This window comes from Microcaecilia unicolor, chromosome 1 (genome assembly GCF_901765095.1).
Source record: "Microcaecilia unicolor chromosome 1, aMicUni1.1, whole genome shotgun sequence".
In the NCBI taxonomy this organism is placed as follows: domain Eukaryota; kingdom Metazoa; phylum Chordata; class Amphibia; order Gymnophiona; family Siphonopidae; genus Microcaecilia; species Microcaecilia unicolor.
The window spans coordinates 373,265,833-373,285,198 of record NC_044031.1 but is presented as its reverse complement, the minus strand read 5'-3'; the positions used below and the strand labels follow the sequence as shown (position 1 = coordinate 373,285,198).

The window sequence follows — 19,366 nt, the reverse complement described above, 5'->3', positions numbered from 1 at the left end:
TCCTGCTACTAGCTCACCTCTCTTCCTTTCACAACTCAGGTGGGGTATAAAGTGGTTAATTAGCTACACAGGACCCAGCCCATAACCTCCCACACCTGTGGACATCCCAGGGCTCCCCCCGGTCCTAGCACCCTCCACTTCTGCTGCTAGCGCCCTCTAGTGGCCTACACCATATAGGACACCCCCTTACTTATCACAACATCGGTCACTGTCACCTTGTCAAAGATACGAGATATGTGCTATCAGGACATCAACCCTGAGAGCATTGGATTTCTGAAGACCTAAAGTAAAGACAGAATCCTGTTTGGATGAAGTCATTAAATCAGTCTACACCGGTGGATCTCAATCCAGCACTCAGGACACACCCAACCAGTCAGGCTCCCGGGATATGCACAACGAACATGCATGATCAGGTTAGCATACAGTGAAGGTAGTGCAATTTTATCTCGTGCATATTCATTGTGGACAGGCCAAAAACCTGACTAGCAGGGCGTGCCCTAAGGACTGTGTTGACAACATCTACACTATTTCAACACGCAAAGTAAACATGTGGACTAAAGCAGTCCCACCCAAACAAATCTGTTTTCTCAACTATTTTAATGGTAATTACAGAGATGAGGTAGGTGCAAGTTACAATAGGAATGGATGAACCAGTTTTACACTGGCAGTCTTCCAACATGAGATGGACACATGAGCATGTAAATTTTACTAATAGGAGAAATACTGAAGCTGAAACATGAAAGGCCCTACACCCCCCCACCACCGCTGCCCCCAAACACAGCTTCTTTTCTCCCTCCCAGACCCACCTGTCTTCCCCCCCCCCCCCCTCCACCATCAGTGCTGCAAGTCACATAATACACCAAGATGGGGTAGTCAAAAATCCAGAACTGGTTCAAAACTTCCAGCCTGGAAATGAGCCAACTTGACATCTCTGTAGTTCTCAATCCACTCAGGACAACAAGAGCACCAAAATCACAGTTTATTGGGACCCTACATGGTCCGTGTTTCGGCTACAAAGCCTTCCTCAAGGGTCAACACATTGACGTGTATAGATTAAGCATCTGAACCTCTCAAAATGAGGAGCAATAAGCTACGTGGTGCAGTCCACAATCCACGATGAGAGTGAACAAACAAAATCGTGGATTGTAGACTGCACCGCATAGCTTATTGCTCCTCACTTTGAGAGGTTCAGATGCTTAATCTATACACGTCAATTTGTTGACCCCTGAGGAAGGTTTTGCAGCTGAAACACAGACCGTGTAGGGTCCCAATAAACTGTGATTTTGGTGCTCTTACCACCTTGGTTTCAGCACTGGTCTTTTGGACTTGGTTTTCTTCCACCCTTGTGTACTTTGATTCTTTTAGTTGTTCCTTCCACCATGCTTAGATATTTATATACACCTTCCTGTTCAAGTTCCTTTATCTCACAGTGTTCAGTCAGAGATATTTTCATTTTGGCTCAACTTTCACCTAAGGAAAGCACCTTAGCACATTTGTCCATATTTTTCTCCAAGGTGGATTCTTTCATATTTTCTTATATCAGATTTGCTGTGGAAACATTTATTACATTCCAATATGATTTTTCTCCAGTGTGGATTCTTTCATAAATTCTGAGGATACTTGTTTGATTAAAGATTTTACCACATTCAGAACATGTATATAGTTTTTGTGGTTTTTATCCAGAGTGGATTTGTTTATGAATTCCGAGTTGACTTTTTTTTAACGCTTTTACCACATTCAGAACATTCCTATGGTTTTTCTCCAGGGTGGATTTGTTCATGATTTCTGAAGTGACTTTTATCGTTGAAGCTTTTACCACATACAGAACATTTAATTGGTTTTTCTCCAGTGTGGATTTTTTCATGAGTTCTGAAGTTACTTTTTTGGTTGAAACTTTTACCACATTCAGAACATTTATATATTTTTTCTCCCAGGGCCGCCGAGAGACTGGGTCGGGCCCGGGACAAGGCCGCCTCTGGGCCCCCCCCTCCACCCGAGGTCGCCGGGCCCCCCCTCCACCCGCTACCTGGCCGGGCCCTCTCTCCACCCCCGGGCCCTGTGCACTAACCTTGCGCCTCCCTCACCTTCGCAGCAAGCAGCGGCAGACCTCTCCTTCTCTCCATGCCCCGCCCTCGCAGACGTTATGTCAGGCGAGCGCGGGACACAGAAGGAAGGAGTGGCCTGCCGCTGCTTGCTGCAAAGGTGAGGGAGGCACTTTAAAATCAGTTCTGGGAGCGACGGCGTTTAAAATCAGTTCCGGGAGCGAGGGTGGGTCGGACTTTGGCGGCGGCAGCGCCGGGCCCCCCCCAGAGGCCCCTGGACTTTTGTCCCCCCTGTCCCCCCCCTCTCGATGGCCCTGTTTTCTCTGATGTGGATTCTTTCATGAATGCTGACGTTACTTTTTTGGTTGAAACTTTTACCACATTCAGAACATTTATATGGTCTTTCTCCAGTGTGGATTCTTTCTTGAATCATAAGATGACATTTTCTATTGAAGCTTTTACCACATTCAGAACAATTAAATGGTTTTCCTCCAGTGTGGATTCTTTCATGATTTCTCAAGTGACTTATATTGTTGAACCTTTTACCACATTCAGAACATTTATATGGTTTTTCTCCAGTGTGGATTCTTTCATGAATTCTGAAGTAACTTTTTCAGATGAACCTTTTACCACATTCAGAACATTTATATGGTTTTTCTCCAGCGTGAACTCTTTCATGACTTCTGAGGTTATTTTTTTTATTGAAGCTTTTACCACATTCAGAACATTTATATGGTTTTTCTCCAGTGTGAATTATTTTATGATTTCTGAAGCTATTTTCGTGGTTGAACCTTTTACCACATTCAGAACATTCATATGGTTTTTCTCCAGTGTGGATTCTTTCATGAATTCTGAGGTCATTTTTTGGTTTGTCTCGTCTCTGAAATTTTATTTGTCCCCTCTGGTTTGACTTTCTAGTGAACATTTCCTCAAGTGTAGTGCTCTGACAGAGTCTTTTGTTGCTGATTCTTTGATTTTGTCTGAGATTTGGCCAGTGGGTGGAATTTCTCTCTTCTTCAATACATACATTCGAGCTCTCTCCTTTTGGGGTATTTTCTTGCAAGCTTACACTACTAATACCTCCCATACTATCAGCTGAAGGATTAGGGCTGTCTCTGGAGGGTTCTTTTTCTTTACATTCCTCTTTCTGTTCTCCATCGTACCCTTTCATTCTCTTATTCCCAAATCCATCATCTGCTGGATAAAAATGAAAGTATGTACATAAATTATACAGCTATTTAGTATAGGCAAATATCACATCATAAGTATTTAAAGTCACTTGCTGGTAGACAGGTGTAGGTGAGCAATGGCACATGAAGAGACATAAATAGACCATCCTGATCTCATCTGTTGGTTCTGGATATTTCATCCTCCCTTGCAGTCTCTGCAGTAATTCCCTTCACTCTGATTATATTCACTAACCAAAAACTCAATGTGAAAATTTAAAATACTCCACAGCACATAGCAATGATTTTTTTTTTACATAGTTGCTCACCACTCTTGGTCACTGAAAGGAGCCTCTTCCATTTTCAGGATCTCTACTATGGGTTCAGTGGCATAGGTGTCACTATCCTGCTTATTTTCGAAAGAGAAGGGCGGCCATCTTCCAACACAAATCAGGAGATGGCTGCCCTTCTCCCAATGCCGGCCAAATCGGTATAATTGAAAGCTGATTTTGGCCGGCTTCAACTGCTTTCCGTCGCGGGGCCGGTGAAAGTTCAAGGGGACGTGTCGGCAGAGTAGTGAAGTCAGGACGGGGGCGTGGTTAAGAGATAGCCACCCTTGGTCGATAATGGAAAAAAGAAGGCCGGCCCTGACGAGCATTTGGCCGGCTTTACTTGGTCCGTTTATTTTCAGGACCAAGCCTCAAAAAGGTGTCCCAAATGACCATTGGAGGGAATCGGGGATGACCTCCCCGTACTCCCCCAGTGGTCACAAACCCCCTCCCTCCCTAAAAAAAAAAATTAAAAACATTTTTTGCCAGCCTCAAATGTCATACCCGGCTCCATCACAGCACTATGCAAGTCCCTGGAGTAGTTTTTAGTGGGTATTGCAGTGCACTTCAGGCAGGCAGACCCAGGCCCATCCCCCCCCCACCTGTTACACTTGTGGTGGTACATGTGAGCCCTCCAAAACCCACCCGAAACCCACTGTACCCACATGTAGGTGCCCCCCTTTACCCTTTAAGGGCTATGGTACAGTTGTGGGTAGTCGGTTTTGGGGAGAATTTGGGGGGCTCCCCAAGGTAAGGGAGCTATGTACCTGGGAGCAATTAATGAGGTCCACTGCAGTGCCCCCTAGGGTGCCCGGTTTGTGTCCTGGCATGTCAGGGGGACCAGTGCACTACAAATGCTGGCTCCTCCCATGACCAAAGGACTTGGATTTGGCCGGGTATGAGATGGCCGGCCTCGGTTTCCATTATGACCGAAAACCGAAGCCGGCCATCTCTAAGTCCGGCGATCTCAACATTTATGTTGACCTAAATGTTGAGATTTGGCCGCCCCCGACCGTATTATCGAAACAAAATATGGCCGCCCATCTTGTTCGATAATACAGTTGGCTCCGCCCCTTTCTGGGGCTGCCCCCGGAGATGGCTGCCCTTAGAGATGGCCGGCCCCGATCGGTTATGCCCCTCCACAGGGGTGGAAATGCCCCTCCCCCTTGCAACAATAGTGAAAACTAGTGCCAAAGCTGCACATCTCCTTACCTCCCTCCTCGCAGTCCCTCCAATCTTACAGGCAGTAACTACTAGGCTATTCCTCCACCCTGAAGCTGCCAATGGATAGAAAGGAGGGAAAGGGAAGGGAGAGGGGGACATGGTGCCCATGGATGCAATGGAGAGGGGAGAAGCTGCACATGGATTGAAGAGAGGGGAAGATTTGGAAGGAAGCAGAAAAATGGAAGAAAGCTAAAAGATCAGTGCTAAAGATGGATGTAGGTCCGGAAATGAAAAAGAAAGGATGTGAGAAAAGAAATAGCACATAAACAGAAGGTCCTGGAAACAGTTAAGCGCACAGAGGTAGGGAAAAAGAACCAGAGACTGGAAACAAGAAGGTTAGAAAAATACAATTGCCAGATTACAAAGATAGGGAAAATGATTTTATTTTCAGTTAGTGATAGAATTATTTCAGTTTTGAGAATTTACTTCTGCCAGCTTTATTTTGCACTGTACAGGAGGAAATGCATTTCTTTCTATTTGGTTTTGCACTGCATTCAAAATCTGGCATCTTGAGTTTCAGTTTAATTTTTGCCTACATTAGTACTTTTAGCCCCCCCCCCCCCCCCCCCGTTTACTAAGCCGCGGAGCTTAGCAAATAGGGGGGGTTAATTTGTGGTTGCTTATCCTGTATTTGACCTCTCTGTGTTCTGAGACCAGCATGGGGGTGCTGTGGAAGAGTATGAGTGAGGAAGGAGATACCAAGGGGTTCAGTGAGGGTAGAAACAGAGTAAATGCTGTCAAAGAGAGGCAACAGTAGATGGGGTAGAAGGTAAGAGAGAGAATGGCCTGGACACAAGTGAAGGATGGAGAGACAGGGATGGAGCTGGAACTGATGAGGGGATGAAAAGCAGTGGACAGCAGATGAGAGCTCAGAGGGTGAGTACAGAGGATAGAAATGGGGGACTAGAGAGTGGGTGAAAGACAGAGGGGGGGTGGATTAGCAGACTGGGGAAGGAGAAAGACAGAGGGGGCAATGGAATTGTGGGAAAGAGGGTGAGAAGGAGATGAGAGGTGAATAGAAGGCGACTAAGTACTAAAAGGTGAAAGAAAGGGAGAATGAGGGGTAAAAATCAAATATGGGTGGATATAGAAGCAGAGAAGAGAAAACGGAACATAAAAAGAAAGAAAGATCAGTGCCAGATGGATGTAGAGAAGAAATGGAAAGGCAAACCTGAAAAAAATTTACTGACACAAATAGTGGAACAGACTGGGACTAATTCTATTAGAAAAGTACCTATTCAATAAAGGTAAAACAGAAAAATGTACATTTTTATTTAATACTTTTTAAGGATTGGTATGTGTTTACTTTGGGAAATGTACATCTTTTCTATTTTTGTATTTAACAGAGAAAATGCTTTTCTGTTTCTCTCTTACCTATACTTCCACTGCTTATAGAGTCTGACTTATATGAGGGTCTCCATTTCAGTTTTTGTGTGCATGTTTTTTGTGGTACACTATTTTGTATCAGGTGAGGGTCTGTCCGTGTTCTGCATGTCTGACTGAGGTGAAGGATTATGCTAAAATGTAGTGTCTGTGTAGAAACGTATAAGTCGAACTTGTTCCAGTTTCCCAGTAGCAGGTTTATAACACTGTCTTTTCATAGGTGGGTCATGGCTGTTATGATTTGGAAAGTTTTTCCTGTATAGGTTTTGAGTGTCTTTTTGAACGGTTTTGTGCTATTTTGCAAAGTGTCTGTAGCCTGTTTGAAAGTGGGCTCTGGGGCAAGGGCTGCCAAAAAGTGGCTCTTGTTACCGCAAATAAAAATGCCCAGGACTAATGGTCTCCCCATCCTATAGAGTCACCACACAAACTAAAACCCATCGGCTTGTGTTGTTCATGAAATGATAATCACAATTTGAACATTGGTGCAGCAAGTGGTGAGTGCTATGTTGAAAGAAGCAGGCAACCCTGCAGTCGTGCTAGAGCGCTCCCACAGAACGCTGGGCCCAGCCCGGAACAATAAGCCTAAAGACATCATTGCCTGTTTCCAAGACTATAAGTTAAAAGAGAGTGTTCCAGGCGGCTAGGCGCCTGCAAAGCTTTAAGTGGGACACGTACCAAGTGGAGATTTACCAGGATCTTGCTCTGGCCACTTTAAAGCGACGAGCAGAGTTGAAGCCAATAACAAGAAGGCTGCAGGAGCTTGGCATCTGATACCGCTGGAAGCATCCTTTTGCTTTGGTATACTACAAGGAGGGCCATATGCACCGAGTGAGATCACTGGCTGAAGCCAGAGCAGCTTTGCCAGAAATACAGCAGGAAACCCCACCGGAGGCTCAGGGGAAAATAAGCCGAGACAGAGCCCCGGCATCCCACTCGAAATGGCAGCGAGTGGGCAAGGGACATAAGAGACTACAACGTCAGCAGTCGGCTGGTCAACTTACATGACGGTGGGTAAGGGGGCATAAAAGTTGTGTTAATCTGGGCTAGGCCCGGGCCTGGTGTGAGTCCAGAAATCAAGGATCGCAATAATTATTCAGTTCCGGTTTGAAATGGTTTTGGTTGACACATAGCGGGAGAACAGTTGTTATGTTGTTTAATTGCACTAATAGGGTGAGTGGAGGGATGAGTTACTTCCTCTACGGGATACTCTTTCTCTTATGAGGGAGGATCTATATGAACATAGAGGGGGGGGGGGGTGGAAGGGAGGGAGGGGCAGGGAGAGGGGGGTATTGGGGAGGAGATGGACGACAGGCAAGGAACAATGGGATGACAAGGCTGGAGACTATAATGGGGCTGGCTTAGGGCGACTAAGAGAGGTGATAGAATGCAAGATGTAACACTAGCACTTCTGAATGTCAGAGGCTTAAATGTGCCAATGAAGCGACAGCTTCTATTCCGGGAGCTGACCCGCTTAAAAGTAGACATAGCCCTGATTCAGGAGACTCATTTAAAAAAGCAATATGAGAGGCTGTGTAGGCATCGCCAATATCCACATATGTTTTTTGCATCGAACAATTCAGGCTCCAAAAGCAGGGGGGTCATGATAGCGCTTAATGATTCCCGTCCATGGCAGATTCAAAAGGTCATTAGAGACAAGGAAGGTCGCTTTATTCTGTTAGTTATCCAAATGGGTACACAGACATACACTCTAGTTAACGTTTATGGGCCCAATGCAGACCACCGGGAATTTTTCCATCGACTCGATCAGATATTGCTCACACATGGGGAGGGATCCGTGCTGGTGGGTGGAGATTTTAATATTACCCCTAACCCGCAGTTGGATAACTCCTCCTCATCAGTACAATATGCCAAACAGGGGCGGGAGCTACTTCACACTTTTCTAGCTAGGTGGCATCTGAGTGATCTGTGGAGACAGGCCAACCCAACACAAAGAGATTATACCTGCTTTTCCCAGGTTCATAACTCCTTCTCCCGTATTGATTTTTGGCTGGGGGATGCTACGGTGATGAGCAATGTCATGGACCAACAAATAGAACTGAGAACATGGTCAGATCATAGCCCGGTCATCCTTGTTTTGCGAACTCAGGAGGGGCGGAGGGTTACCCCACAGTGGCGCTTGGATGATGCATTGCTGGCTGAGGTGACTCATGTGCTTCAGTTTGAGAAAATAATCAAAGAATATATCCAATTTAACGATAATGGAGAGGTGACCCCAGGGGTGCTTTGGGAAGGCTTCAAGGCGGTGATGAGAGGCCACTTTATTGCCTTGAAAGCTCATGTGCGACAAGAAAGAACTCAGGGCGTAGGCAACTGGCACAATTGGAGAAATTAATAAACAGACAGGGCAAGGGGGGTTCAACACAAACCCTACTAGACCAAGCGCATAAACTAAGACAGGAGATAAGGGAGCTCCAACTGGCGGACCTCTCCGAGCAATTGCAGAGGGTACGCCAAACCCATTTTGAGTTTGGCAACAAGGCTAGCAAGGTTTTGGCGCACAAATTAAAACAGCAGGCAAAAAAAGCGCATGTCACTCAGCTGAGAAATGAAAGAGGGGATTGTATAACAGATTCTATGGCCATACAAGAAGCATTTAGGAGCTTTTATGAAAAACTTTATACTCCAGATATCAACCCAGAGGAGATTGAGATTGAGGCCTTCCTAGACAGGATTATATTGCCTACACTTACAGAGAGCGCCCAACACAGACTTTCTAGACCAATTGAGTTAGATGAGGTTTTAAAGGCAATAAAAGAACTGGCATCAAGCAAAGCCCCAGGACCCGATGGATTTACGAATAAGTTTTATAAAGCTTTTGGGTCCCTGGTGGCTCCTCTGCTGCTGAAAGTGTTTAATGATCTGGGAGAACGGAGATCTCTTCCAGAGACCTGGCATCAGGCGAACATCATAGTCATACCCAAACCAGGCAAGGATCCACAACTGTGTGGCTCATATAGGCCAATCAACTGTGTGGCTCATATAGGCCAATCTCTCTTTTGGGGGTGGACTATAAAATCTTTACCGCGATATTGGCGTCTCGTCTGCAGCAGTATCTACCACAACTAGTTCACGAGGATCAAGCAGGGTTCGTGCGGGGGCGCCAAACGTTCGATAATATCCGCAGGACACTCCACCTCATTCAAACTGCCCATATAAAACAGCTGCCGTTATGCATACTCTCACTAGACGCAGAAAAGGCGTTTGACAGGGTGCATTGGCCATTCTTGTTGGCAACCCAGAAGGGTTTATGCACTGGATATATTTACTATATAGAGCGCCCACGGCCTCGGTTAGGGTTAATGGCAGTGCTTTTTTTGTGCCGGTACGCAACGGTACGGCGTACCGGCACCTTTTTCTCCTCCTCCCCTCCCCTCCCATTACTTCCAGCGATTCTCCGCCTCTCTCATGCCCTCCCATCGACATGCAGTGATTTTTCCGTCCCTCCCCTGCCCTCACCTCTCTCATATCCAGCGATTCTTCGTCCCTCAGCGTCCTCCTTCACTGCCTGCAGGCCAGTCGGACTCAGAAGCGAACGGTGCAGGCAGCGATTGGCTGGCAGCGTCGTAGCTTCCCTCTGCAAGTCCCGCCTATGCGTAAACAGGAAGTTGTAGGCGGGACATGCAGAGGGAAGCTACGACGCTGCCAGCCAATCGCTGCCTGCACCGTTCGCTTCTGAGTCCGACCTGGCTGGCAGGCAGTGAAGGAGGACGCTGAGGGACGAAGAATCGCTGGATATGGGAGAGGTGAGGGCAGGGGAGGGACGGAAAAATCGCTGCACGTCGATGGAAGGGCAGGAAAGAGGCGGAGAATCGCTGGAAGTAATGGGAGGGGAGGGCAGGGGAGAGAGAATTGCTGGAAATCAATGGGATGGGAGGGAAGGGCAGGGGAGAGAGAATTGCTGGACATGGGAAGGGTAGGGAAGAGAGAATTGCTGGACATGGAATGGGAGGGAAGGGCAGGGGAGAGAGAATTGCTGGACATGGGAAGGGTAGGGAAGAGAGAATTGCTGGACATGGGATGGGAGGGAAGGGCAGGGGAGAGAGAATTGCTGGACATGGGAAGGGTAGGGAAGAGAGAATTGCTGGACATGGAATGGGAGGGAAGGGCAGGGGAGAGAGAATTGCTGGACATGGGAAGGGTAGGGAAGAGAGAATTGCTGGACATGGAATGGGAGGGAAGGGCAGGGGAGAGAGAATTGCTGGACATGGGATGGGAGGGAAGGGCAGGGGAGAGAGAATTGCTGGAAATCAATGGGATGGGAGGGAAGGGCAGGGGAGAGAGAATTGCTGGACATGGGATGGGAGGGAAGGGCAGGGGAGAGAGAATTGCTGGACATGGGAAGGGTAGGGAAGAGAGAATTGCTGGACATGGAATGGGAGAGAAGGGCAGGGGAGAGAGAATTGCTGGACATGGGAAGGGTAGGGAAGAGAGAATTGCTGGACATGGAATGGGAGAGAAGGGCAGGGGAGAGAGAATTGCTGGACATGGGATGGGAGGGAAGGGCAGGGGAGAGAGAATTGCTGGACATGGGAAGGGCAGGGGAGAGAATTGCTGGACATGGAATGGGAGGGAAGGGCAGGGGAGAGAGAATTGCTGGAAATCAATGGGATGGGAGGGAAGGGCAGGAGAGAGAGAATTGCTGGAAATCAATGGGATGGGAGGGAAGGGCAGGGGAGAGAGAATTGCTGGACATGGGATGGGAGGGAAGGGCAGGGGAGAGAGAATTGCTGGACATGGGAAGGGCAGGGAAGAGAGAATTGCTGGAAATCAATGGGATGGGAGGGAAGGGCAGGAGAGAGAGAATTGCTGGAAATCAATGGGATGGGAGGGAAGGGCAGGGGAGAGAGAATTGCTGGAAATCAATGGGATGGGAGGGAAGGGCAGGACAGAGAGAATTGCTGGAAATCAATGGAATGGGAGGGAAGGGCAGGGGAGAGAGAATTGCTGGACATGGGATGGGAGGGAAGGGCAGAGGAGAGAGAATTGCTGGACATGGGAAGGGCAGGGGAGAGAGAATTGCTGGACATGGGATGGGCTGGGAGGGAAGGGCAAGGGAGAGAGAATTGCTGGACATGGGAAGGGCAGGGAGAGAGAATTGCTGGACGGGATGGGAGGGAAGGGCAGGGGAAAGAGAATTGCAGGAAATCAATGGGATGGGAGGGAAGGGCAGGGGAGAGAGAATTGCTGGACATGGGAAGGGCAGGGGAGAGAGAATTGCTGGACATGGGAGACAAGGGCAAGAGAGAGAGAATTGCTGGACATGGGAGGGAAGGGCAGGGGAGAGAGAATTGCTGGACATGGGATGGGAGGGAAGGGCAAGGGAGAGAGAATTGCTGGACATAGGATGGGAGGGAAGGGCAAGGGAGAGAGAATTGCTGGACATAGGATGGGAGGGAAGGGCAAGGGAGAGAGAATTGCTGGACATGGGACGGGAGGGAAGGGCAGGGGAGAGAGAATTGCTGGACATGGGACGGGAGGGAAGGGCAGGGGAGAGAATTGCTGGACATGGGATGGGAGGGAAGGGCAGGGGAGAGAGAATTGCTGGACATTGATGGGAGGGCAGGGAAGAGATAATTGCTGGACATGGAGGGGAGGGCAGGGAAGATAGAATTTCTGGACATGGAGGGGAGAGAGGAGAATCGCTGGACAGGGAGGGGAGGACAGGGAAGAAAGAATTGCTGGACATGGATGAGAGGGGAGAGAGGAGAAATGCTAGAAATGGATGGAGAGGAGAGCAGGAGATAGAGGAGAATTGCTGGACATGGATGGATGGAGGAGTTGGCTAGGAGAGAGGAGAAATGCTGACTTGGATGGAGGAGAGGGGAGAGAGAATTTTTGCTTTATATGGATACAGATGAGGGAAGAGAGATGAGAAATGCTGGACATGGATGGAGGGAAAGAGAGAGGAGAAGTGCTGGACATGAATGGAGGGGAGAAAGAAAAAAGAAGATGCGCATGGATGGAGATGAGGGAAAGGGAAGAGAGGAGAAAAACTGCACATGGATGGAGAAAATAGGCAAAAGCTGGATCCATGTTATACCTCCTCCAGTCAATTCCATGGAGGAGGACCCAGCTTTTACTTATGGATGCAGGGCAACAAAAGAAGAAGAAAGGAGGAAAGTAAAGAAATAAATGGAAAGGAAGCCCTGGAAACGGAGTTAAGAGAACAGATAGAGAGCAGCAGAATCAGAGACTGGGACCAATATGGATAGAAAAACAAAGTCACCAAAGGTAGAAAAAAATCATTTTATTTTCATTTTAGTATTTGGAATTTGTCTTATTTTGCACTGGGTATACTGGAGCTGTAACAGCTTACAGAAATTATTTATAATGAAAAAAAAATCACATTATTTTTTCTCCTATACTAGTATAATATTTTCAATGATGTCTGTTTATATGCGCTATGGCTGGTATAAGGGATGTGGCTAATGTGGGTGTGGCTATAATAGGGGCGGTGCCATGTGTGGTGACCCCGCCCACAATGAGTACCGGCACCTTTTTTTCTACAAAAAAAGCACTGGTTAATGGGAGCCAGTCCACACCGTTTTTGCTGAGGTGGGGGACGAGACAGGGATGTGCCTTGTCACCGCTCCTTTTCGCCCTGGTCGTGGAACCATTGGCGACTTACATTAGATCACATCCGAACATACGAGGCCTGAGGATGGGAACGACTGAAACTCGGGTGCTATTATTTGCAGATGATATCCTCCTCACTCTAACAAATCCTAATACATCACTTCCAATCATAGGGGCGGCACTGCGGGATTATGGTTGGGTGGCTGGATTTAAGGTTAACATGGATAAATCAGAGGCGTTGAATATCTCCATCCCAATGGATCAAGTAGCAAGACTGCGAGCAACCTTCCCCTTTAGGTGGGCCCCCAGAAGTATTAAATACCTAGGGGTAAATATAGCAAAACGGTTGGAGGATCTGTATGCGGCCAATTTCCCTGCAAAAGTACGGGAACTTTTCTTGGAGATGGAGAGATGGGAGGGCTTAACGATCTCATGGATGGGCCGGATAAGTGCAATCAAAATGATTCTGCTGCCAAAGCTGCTCTATTTGTTTATGGCGCTTCCCATCTCTCTTCCTGATAAGTTTTTTAAAGGTCTGCAACGAAGGGTCTTTTCCTTCATATGGAAGAGAAAACCACCACGGGTGCGTCGGTCAGTAATGCATCAGCCAAGAGTACATGGAGGTATGGGAGTTCCATCGTTTTTGCTTTACCACCAGGCGGCTCACCTTCATATTTTAGCAGAGTGGCTGCAGGGAGGTGTAAAGGCCTGGAGGGCTATGGAGCAGACATGGTGCTGCTCACACCCGTTAAGAGTTATCCCCTGGCTATCTGAACGAGAGATAAAAGAGATAATAAAAGAAGTGCCGCCGATTATTAGGTGGCCACTTACAACTTGGAGTAAAATTCGTAGCAGATTTTTTCGGGGACGCACACACTTTTTACATACAGCAATACGCTTTGCACCAGGATTCACTCCAGGATCCTTGGATCCCTGCTATAGAAATTGGGAGGGGGGGGGGGGCTGTGGGAGTTGGGACAGGTGTGGGAGGAGGGGAAATACTGACCTTTGAAGAAATGCAAGAGGAATATGGGATCCCTGCTTCTAATGCGTTACAATACAGCCAAATAAGGGACTATATTTTGAGACGAGCGAAGGAAGAGCTGAGCTTGGAAGAAACGCAATTGTGAGGGCAATGGCCGGTGGAGGAGGAAGAGGGGGGATCTCTAGGCTATATAAGGCGCTTTTATTACAGACACAGCCAATTCTATATTATATACACAAATGGGAAAAAATATTGGGGGCCTCTTATGAATACCCACTATGGGAGCGGGTGTTTGTTTCTTTGCTTAAGGTGTCAATTTCCAATGCTCTTGTAGAAAATGGCTATAAAATATTATATGGCTGGTATTACACACCACAGAGATTAGCTAAAATGTTTAAAGGGGGTCGAATCTCTGTTGGCGTCAATGTGAAATGTTAGGAGATATGGCTCATATATGGTGGACCTGCCCTCATGCTCAACAATATTGGACAAGAGTGGTGAAACTGATCATTAGCATAACAAAAACAACTTTTCCTGTGAAAATGGACTTTTGCCTTCTACACATGCGGCCCCAAGGGACTAAAAAGCATGCGTATCAGATGGCCACACAGATATTGGTGGCTAGCAAATTGGTGTTGGCAGCGGCATGGAAACAACAAACTTTGCCGGGATTAAGGACTATTATAAGGAAACTGGATTACATCCAGCTGATGTCTAAGCTAACTGCGATGCAACAAGGTCGTCTGACAGTGTACCATCAAGTTTGGGACCCATATATCGAGTGGTCGGCGCAGCCTGACCCTGCCTTGCCACTTAATTAGGGGGAAGGGGAGGGGGAAGGGGGGGACACAAGGGGGATAAAGAGTTATAAAAAAGTGTTGATATTGCAGATGGAAGTAGTGATACAGTATGTTTACAATTATCTTTGTATGGTATGTTTATACTCAATAAATATAAATAAACATTAAAAAAATGCACAAGATCAAGCCATTGGCATGTAGGACGAGCCAACATTTTTAGTAGACTGACCACACAGACATCCCATGAGACCAATGGGGCACCCTAGGGGGCACAGCAGTGGACTTCAAATAAATGCTTCCAGGTATACATCTCACCCAACCTCCCTTATCTCGTCCCAACTTTACGCCACTACAATAGCCCTTATGGGTGAAGGGGACATCTATGTGTGGGTACAGTGGGTTTCTGGTGAGTACTGGAGGAATCACATTCTCCGCCACAAGTGCAACAGATAGGGGGAGGTATGGGCCTGGGTCCACCTGTCTGCAGTGCACAGCACCCACCACTAGCCTACTCCAGGGACCTGAAAACTGCTCTAATGGACCTTAGTATAACATCTGAGGCTGGCAATTAATGTTTTTAATCATATTTTGGGGGGGATGGGAAGGGGTCAGTGACCACTGAGGGAGTAAGGGGAGGTCATTCCTAATTCCTTTCAGTGGTCATCTGGTCAGTTAGGACACCTTTATGTGCCTTATTCGTTCCAAAAACAAGTCTAGCTCAAAACATCTTAGTTTTAGTCCTGGACAGTTTTGTTTTGTTTCATTATGGCCGAAAAACATCCAAGTCTTAGGAATGTCCAAATCCCGCTCTTAACGCCCCCCCCCCCCCCCCCACCCCCGATACGCCTGCTTGAGATTTGGACGCACTACAGATGAAAATCATAGAAAAACATCTGAAAAACAGGTTTTGAAAATATTGATTTGGATGATTTTATGAGAAAAATGTCCAAATGCTGCTTTATGCCATTTTCTAGATGTTTTTCTCATTCGAAAATTAGCCACAAAGAGAAGGAAAGAGGCAAATCAGATAATGTAAGGAGAAAAGTAAAAATAAGGGAAACATAACAATTACATTATCCACACGACAAACGTTAGCAGGGACCATGATTAAAACACCTCATTCTCACTGTGCCTGGTCCAGAGGAGCTGTCTTTCTTGTAGGATATATTTGGATTAGTTTGCTTCTAGCTTTAATTCAAGCTACATCACCTGTTTGATGCAGTTCCTCACATGTGGCTGTGGTGGTCAGATTTCCTCTTTCCTCAGAGTCCTGAGGCTCAGTCCCAAATCCCTCTTGCTCAAACTGGAATAATATGTCAGGCTTGACATTGTGGGAACCTGTTACAGGAAAAATATAGTAAAATATGTTTAAAAAAAAAAAAAGTTCCCACACAGCCTATAAGTGCTTAGAATTATGCTGTTTTCATAGTCACCTCCATTTATAAAAACATAAGTAATGCCACACTGGGAAAAGACCAAGGGTCCATCGATCCCAGCATCCTGTCCACGACAGCGGCCAATCCAGGCCAAGGGCACCTGGCAAGCTTCCCAAACGTACAAACATTCTATACATGTTATTCCTGGAATTGTGGATTTTTCCCAAGTCCATTTAGTAGTGGTTTATGGACTTGTCCTTTTGGAAACCATCTAACCCCTTTTTAAACTCTGCTAAGCTAACTGCCTTCACCACGTTCTCCGGCAATGAATTCCAGAGTTTAATTATGCGTTGGGTGAAGAAAAATTTTCTCCAATTTGTTTTAAATTTACTACACTGTAGTTTCACAAGACAAAAAAAAAATGAGGGGTGCTGCTGTACTGATCATCATTAGAAATATATTCTAACAATAACCTGATCATTTTAATATTGAAATGGACAACTCCTTTCTTCAAGAGCTACAGACAGCTATGTTGTGGATTCTGCTACTGTATAAACATAATGGAAATCTCTGCTATCAGTAGTTATTTTATACAGATTGTTCATCTAATTGCTATAGATCAATATTCAGTGGCATTTAACTGATTACTGCTACTGAATATCACCGCTAACCGGCCATTTCCTAACCAGATTAGAGGCAGGCTGGGGGCAAAGTGTGGAAAGAGCACCTACTTAGCCAGTTAGTGGCGACTTTCAGTCTGCTAATTTGCACCATTCATTCATATTAAAAGGCATAGGGCCGACCTTCTGTGTTATCCTTTCAATGTCACTATCTTTTAATGAGTCATACAGTACCAAGTTTACTGGTGTTCTGGGGTCTGTACTGGACTCAGTTTCTGTGTCTGCAGAATCCTCCCTGTCCCTCAGGTTAGTGCTTGCGCCTGGGGTTTCCTCATCTATGCATGTCTGAGTGCTTAAGTCAGTGTTTTCAGTCTTAGATTTGCCCCCACTTCTCAAATCCACTACACACACTTCTGTGTGCTTTTGTGGTTCTATGAATTGAAAACCTGGCTTGTAGGGTGTTTCATAGGCTGGTGGTGCTGAGGGAGAAATACTTGGGGTCTGCCAGTGCACAGAGTTAATCTGGTCCTTTGAGGCACATTTACTTTTTAAATGTTTTAATTCTGTTTTAGCCTTGTCCAATTGTTCATTTACATGTAAGAAGGAATTTGTTGCTTGCACAACCTGTGCCTGTTGCATCGAGATGCACACTTGTGCGTCCTCAAGGTCCCTGGTTAACTGAGTGCACTGAGTGGTCAGGTCTGCATTTTGCTGTTTCAAAGTAATTAGCCCCCTACACAGGGGATAAAAAGGCATTTCCGTTTATTAGTTTTCTTTTTGAACTCTTGGGAATGGTGTACCATTTGTTTTTGAATATCATACCAGGAATCCTCTGGGAATTCTCCTTCAAATGGGCCTCCCTTTTTGTTACAATAAGTCTGTACCATAACTTTTAGTTCTTTAAGATCAAAAGCGTCCATGGTTGAGCTGCTGAAAAATACTTAAATTGGTACCGGGACCTGGCTAGTTTCTTTTATAGATATACATATATGGAACTAGCTCTGTGTAGCTCTTGGATTTGGAAAGGCCCTCTTTATGGAGTAGAGGGGCTGGAGGGATAGTTTAGAATGAATATAGATTAAGCAAGGCAGGTGTTAGATTAGATATGCCAACTGTCGGTTCCCTGTCAGGCAGAGCTGACTTTTCACCAAGACAGAGACTGGCTGGTAGAGAAATAGTTCAAAGTGACAGGAAATTAAGTGATTACCAAAGACAGATATGTAGTGTTTAAAAATGTGGGACTGTTTCACTTGGTACCCCTTCCAATAAAGTTGGAAGATCTATCAGTTTTTCTGAGCAGCCCCAAACACAGCATTAAATTACTTCAACTTTCCATCCCCCTTAACAAGCCTAGAAGTACATATGCAAACATGCAGAAAGCAAAACAATGTCTTACTTACCCAGCTGGAGATCCTCTTTTTGAAACCGAGACGAGCTCCCCAAGATGTCAGCTATCGTTGTCTAGGGTGGTCCCGGGGTCCACTTCACAGAGGCAGTGGGTTCCCAAAGAATACGCAATCCACACAGATTTGGATATATAAAGTATATTCTATTTGCATATATGTATTGGCTCACAGCACTTAGTACAGGAAAAAGGGTACAAGCTGTCTTGGTGTGTGTGTTTAGAGGGAGGGAGAAAGAAAGGATAGGGTGTTTGTTCATAGGAAGAAAGAAAGCTTGGACTAGGGCTGTCTGAGAAGGGGGGGAGCAGAGCCAGGTGCTCTGGTGGCTAAAGATGGAGGTGTGCAGAGAAAGAAGAAGAAACAAAGACAGCCCAGCAGAGTCCCGTGCCCTCTGCTGCAGGGAGAAAGAAAGAGGGAGACCTAGTGCCCTGGACACAGAGAAGTGCCCGGGGACAGAGAAAGGGGGGGCAGTAGACCCCAAGCTGAGCTCTGTGCTCTGCTGCACAGAGAAAGACAGAGAGAGCGGGAGAGCCCTAGTGAGCTCTGCTTTATACCCAGGGTTGCCAGGTGGAAAATTTTTTTCCCACCCAATCCAGGCCAAAAACCAGCCCAAAACCCGCCCAAACTCAAACCCCGCCCCTGACACCCCCACCCCCGCGTCATCACCCCCGCCCCCATCAACCCCGCCGTCATCGGCCCCGCCTCCACAGTCACCGGCCCCGCCTCCCCCGTCATCGGCCCCGCCCCCGTCATCGGCCCCGCCTCCCCCGTCACCGGCCCCGCCCAGAACGTCACTAACCCCACCCACAACGTCACTAAAACAGCAAAAAACCGCCCGAAAAACCGCGGAAAAGAAGAAAAAGAAGCCCAAAAAACCGCGACCCGCCGCGGGCAAAAATTTCCCGCGGCGGGTTGCGGAAAACCGCCCAATTGGGCGGGGAAAACCGCCCACCTGGCAACACTGTTTATACCTAATAAGAACTGAGAGGGAACAGGAGCAGAGAGAGATCAAAAACTTCTCTTTCCCAGTTATTTTCTTTACAGAACTCCAGATACTTTCTGAAGTCAGGAAAGGTGACAACTTTGACAGGTTGTCCTGGAGCCACACTGTCTAGCTTTGGTTGCTCTGAAGCCCTGCTCCCAGATGGAACAAAAGGTATGTTAATCAAGAGTAATTGAGAAACCAAACGGCTATCAGGCCTCTCTGAGCACCATTTGGCCCATTTCATCCTCAATGGTTCCTGCAGGAGAGGGGGGAGAGTTTATCAGAGGTCAGAAGGTGGTTTAATATTGTCAAACTGGTTTCATCTCTCTATATAAAACGCACCTCCAACGTTCGAATGAAGCCTCTGTTAGCCAAAAGTGAAGGGGGTGAGATCGCATTGTGTCTGCCCCGCCCACGCGTCAAACGTCATGACGTTGAGGGCGGAGCAATGACACT

The 19,366-nt window shown here is 46.8% G+C and overlaps 1 protein-coding gene across 1 annotated transcript in view; it reads right to left on the bottom strand.

Annotated features, from left to right (window-relative positions):
* The window catches only part of LOC115481200, a 177,498-nt gene that overhangs the window by 38,775 nt on the left and 119,357 nt on the right, over positions 1 to 19,366 (bottom strand). Inside the window, exons 9-10 of the mRNA XM_030220328.1 lie at positions 15,736 to 15,864; positions 3,123 to 3,236 (exon numbers count right to left, since the gene is read on the bottom strand). Of these exons, the coding sequence (XP_030076188.1) occupies positions 3,123 to 3,236; positions 15,736 to 15,864 (243 nt within the window). The remainder of the gene's footprint in view (positions 1 to 3,122; positions 3,237 to 15,735; positions 15,865 to 19,366) is intronic.